This window comes from Myzus persicae, unplaced genomic scaffold (assembly GCF_001856785.1).
Source record: "Myzus persicae strain clone G006 unplaced genomic scaffold, MPER_G0061.0, whole genome shotgun sequence".
NCBI lineage: Eukaryota > Metazoa > Arthropoda > Insecta > Hemiptera > Aphididae > Myzus > Myzus persicae.
In genome coordinates, this window is record NW_019100623.1 from 6,726 (window position 1) to 11,171 (window position 4,446).

At 26.2% G+C, this 4,446-nt stretch overlaps 2 protein-coding genes across 2 annotated transcripts; both read right to left on the minus strand.

The window, feature by feature from the left end:
• Nucleotides 1–693: 693 nt before the first annotated feature.
• On the minus strand, nt 694–972 carry LOC111037314 (52 kDa repressor of the inhibitor of the protein kinase-like). Its single transcript, XM_022319834.1, has one exon. The coding sequence runs from the start codon at nt 970–972 to the stop codon at nt 694–696; it is 279 nt and encodes a 92-aa protein (XP_022175526.1).
• Nucleotides 973–998: 26 nt separating this feature from the next.
• On the minus strand, nt 999–4,235 carry LOC111037323 (zinc finger MYM-type protein 1-like). Its single transcript, XM_022319846.1, has 6 exons — nt 4,094–4,235; nt 3,148–3,219; nt 2,839–3,042; nt 1,588–2,517; nt 1,072–1,520; nt 999–1,004 (listed from the first exon to the last, which is right to left on the minus strand). Exons 1-6 carry the CDS (start codon nt 4,233–4,235, stop codon nt 999–1,001), a joined length of 1,803 nt encoding a protein of 600 aa, XP_022175538.1.
• Between the last annotated feature and the right edge of the window lie 211 nt (nt 4,236–4,446).

Here is a 4,446-nt window from a genome sequence, read left to right on the forward strand (position 1 = left end):
TTCTTAATTCAGTTCTCATTTCATTTTCATCCCTATCCAGTTTTTATTTTATTATATCAGACACTTCGGAGACCGGTGAGTAAAATTTGTCTATGCGTTTATTATTTCGATGTGTACCCGTGTATAAACGAACCATTGGTTTAGGCATTGGTCGTCGATTGAATTACATCATATGCAATAAATATTAGGTACTCTCAACAAACCGTATTATTATGTTTTACGTGTCAACAGTGGCGTGTCTAGGAATTTTAAACGGTGGGTCAGAGACATTTTGTAGAGGCCATCCTTTTTTAGAGGTCACGCAAATTTTTTAAAAGCAAGTTAATTTATTTAAACAAAAATGTCCTCATACCTCTTTAACTCGAATCATGACTTAGTGCTTTAAATAAAAAATATGTTATACCTACTCATACATGTTTTTTTGTGAAAAACAATATAAATAAATGATACAAAAGGTTATCAATTTTAAAATGTAAATAATTCTACGTCTTCTATAATTCTAACTACCTTAAAATGGTAATTATTTAAAGACCTTCATAATAAATTATGACATTTTTAAAACCATTAATAATATATTAAAGCATTAACTACTGGTAACACTTTTTTTTTAAAGAAATAACAGTTGAACAAATAAATCGGTACCTTTATTTTCTTCTATAGAATACGTTTTTTACAAATTTTAATTCAGAGCATCTAAAAAGTTTTTCTTCTTTTCTTCATTTTGGCAAATGTTTCAATAACATTGTTGTAATCCATATCTTCAGCAACATTTCTTTCTATGCTTAAAACAGCCAAGTTAGACAACCTATCCTCAGCAATTGTAGAACGGAGGTATGTTTTTATAAGCTTCAACCTACTAAATGACCTTTCTGCAGTTGCACTACTTATAGGCAGAGTATAATATATTTTATACAATGTTGATAAATTTGGATATGAAGAAATCATATCATTTTCTATCATGAATTTTAACATATTGTTGTCAAATACTTTTTTATTTTTTATTTCTGCAATTAAGTGGTTATAAATAGAACAAAATGACTTGTACTCCAAAATAAGATTTTCTTGTTCAACATCTGCTTGATAAAATGTAGAAAGTTCTATAAGGGGTTCAACTAAAATTTCATTACTGGGTCTACCTTCAAAAGATTTTTTTGGATCAAGGATTTCAAATTTTCTTACAATACTAGAAAAATCTTCAAAGCGATATTTTAAAACATTGGTAAATGCATCTAAAATGACAAAATAAGTATTGATCCTAAATCGCTCATCAACTGAACTTATTGACTGAACTTCTGTACTTTCACCAAAATTGGTTTTTATTTTTTTACATCTAGGTCCATCAAACTGCTTTCTACCGTCAAATCCATTGCAAAACACTATTGCCTTTTCTTTAACTTCCATGAAAACTTCAATTGTTCTCATAGAGTCAATATCAGTAAAACAATCTTGAATCATGCTATGAGCTGTTAATAGATTAATTGAAGAGTTCTGTAAATAATTTGATAATATGTATACTTTGTCTAAAATTGTTCTCCACATAATTAAAAAAAAAACTGAATTTAAAATTTATTATATGTAAAAGTAAACCCTGAGCTTCAGAAACAGTTTTTTGTTTTGTATTAGGAATTTCTCCTTTGCTAATTTTCTTTAATGTTTTAACAATTGCAGGTAAACTAAAATAAACTGCATCTACAGCACGTTTATGACTAGCCCACCTTGTCTCTGAAAGTTTTTTCAATGTCAAAACAATACCTTCTACTTGTTTTTTTTGTTCTTCTTCCAAAATATGCAATCTAGGCAAACTGCTAGTTAAAAAAGTATACAATGATTCTAAAGTACCAAAGAAGGAAACTGCATCGATGGAAGATTTGATAGAATCAATTAAAACTAAATTTAGATTGTGAGCACAGCAATGAATGTACAAAGAAAGGGGTGATAATTCTTTGACTTTTGATTGTAGACCAGAATAACGGCCAGACATTGTACTAGCACCATAATACGACTGACCTCTACACATAGAAAAATCTAAATCAAATTTTTTTAAACATTTTTTAAGAACATCAAAAAAGTTATCTGCAGAAGCCCCTGGTAACTCTTCAAAACACAAAAAATGTTCTCTAATTATTCCACCTTGATCCACAAATCGTATACTTAAGGAAAATTGATCATCTCGACTGATATCAATAGTTGAATCAATTATGATAGAAAAATATTTTGCTATCTTTACTTCTTTCAATATTAACTGTAACGTTTCTTGAGCCATAGCTTCAATTATATCATTTTGAATTAAATTACTTAGGTAAGTTTGGTTTCTTTTTGACTCTAATAGATGTTTACATAATACTGCATCATACTTTGCTATAAGCTTAACAAGTTCTAAAAACAGTCCATTATTTGATTTTCCATCATTCAATTTTTCTTTATGTCCTCTAAATGGGAGACCATTTTTTGCAAGAAATAGAGATACATCAATTAGACGTTTTAAAACATTACGATTATGTTCTTTTTCAGACTTTTCTGCTCGCATTAAATTATGTATAATTGTATTATCATTTTGTAATCGTGCTTTTAAAACTAAATATTCTTTTACAGTATTTGTATGATCACTAGATGTCTCATGTTTGATAATTTTTTCTAGTCCTTTACGAAAATTATTCACTCCTTCGGCAGGGTCAGACCAATTAGAATTATGTTTTGATAATGTGCGAAATAAAAAACAAGAAAAGCAGTACATTTTGTTACTTTTAGGAGAAAATACTAGCCAATTTCTTTTGAAATGGAAGCCGGATCTTGATTTAATATCATACCAGTCTGGATTAAAGTTACCTTTTTAGTTACCTTTTTCATTTTTTGGAAATTTGAATTTTTTTTCAATTCCTGGCTGACAAGGACCTACTTCAATAAGAGCTCTAATTAATGCCTTCGACAACGTAATATTTTTGAATAAATATGGATCTGAAGGGAAATCTTGGCATTTATCAATCAAAAATGAAAAGACTATGTCCAGTGATTTTTTATTGGTATCTGGTTGTACTGAAGTACCTGATAAAGAAATTTTTTTTATATATATATTTTTTATAGTTATTTTAATAAAACAATTTAATTTACCTTCAAAATCATTATTTGTATATTTATTTAAAATTGGACCATTATTAAGAACATAATCTTTTTCTTCATATGAACTATCTTCAACATTTGTGATTGTTGGCTGTGGCAGAACTAAAAGAAAATTATTTAAGTAAATAAAAATTTAAATACACATTAAAATTTACTATTCTAATTTGTATTTTTATTATTTTAATTAAACAATTTGAATGCAGTAATTTTTTTGAAAATTGTAATTTATATACTAATAAAGTTGTAACTAAGTGCAAATAATTATGCATTTGCAATTTTTTTCTTTAAACTTAATATAAAGTATCTGGGGGTAGCATGAAATAAATTTTTTAACTTTTAAAATATAAAGATAAAAATATGTACCTATACTCTATAGGTATGTCAAATGTGGCATCAATTTGCATACTCTGAATTATTTTCCTTTCAAAGCATATTTACTTCTATTTACACCTATCTACTACATATTATTTACATGATATTTAACATTGAACCATGTTTTTTTTCACAATAGGTAGCTATAGTATTTTAGAAAATTGTATTAATTAAGTTTATAGAAACAAAAATTGTTTATGATAAGAAAAGGTTACAATAAGGGCTATAATAATTTTTTGCAATTAAGGTATAATTATTAATTTTTAATAAATACTCCTACTTAAGTTAAAATTATTTTATAAATTATTATTTTAATATTTTAGAACAGAAATGTATTATACTTATTTTGTTTTTAATAGTTTAAATTTATAAAAATTGAAGCAAAATAAAGTAAACATTTTTAATGCATTAAAATCCGCCCTTCAGTAATAAATGTATGCTGATTGCTGTGTATAATAAATTGCGTTTTTTCCAATTGATTTACAAATAAGTTACTCTACATACCTTTTTTAAAAGATAAGTGATTAGTAATATTTATATATTTTATAATGTGAATAATAAATAATTAATATTTATTGGTAGGTACTAAAACCTTAATTCTTACCTTGTAATATAGAAGGTGTATGTGTATTTATAAAAGATAAAATACTAGTATTTCCTTTAACCATCTTTTCTTTTTCTTTTATTATTCTTCGAGCTCCACCAGATAGCCGTTTTTTTTTCATGTCAGATTGAATGGGTTTCATAATTAAAATTTAAAAAAATTGCGAAAAAACACAGACAAAACAACAAAATTAACAACAATATACAACGATTTTATAAAATCAACGCTTATAATATGCTCAATGTAAATACGAAAATTTTATTAGCACCCATAGTTATTATTATTATTTATTATCACACAATATTGAATATTGTTAGTATCTGCTCACTGCTGAAAATCTATAAACGTAGACA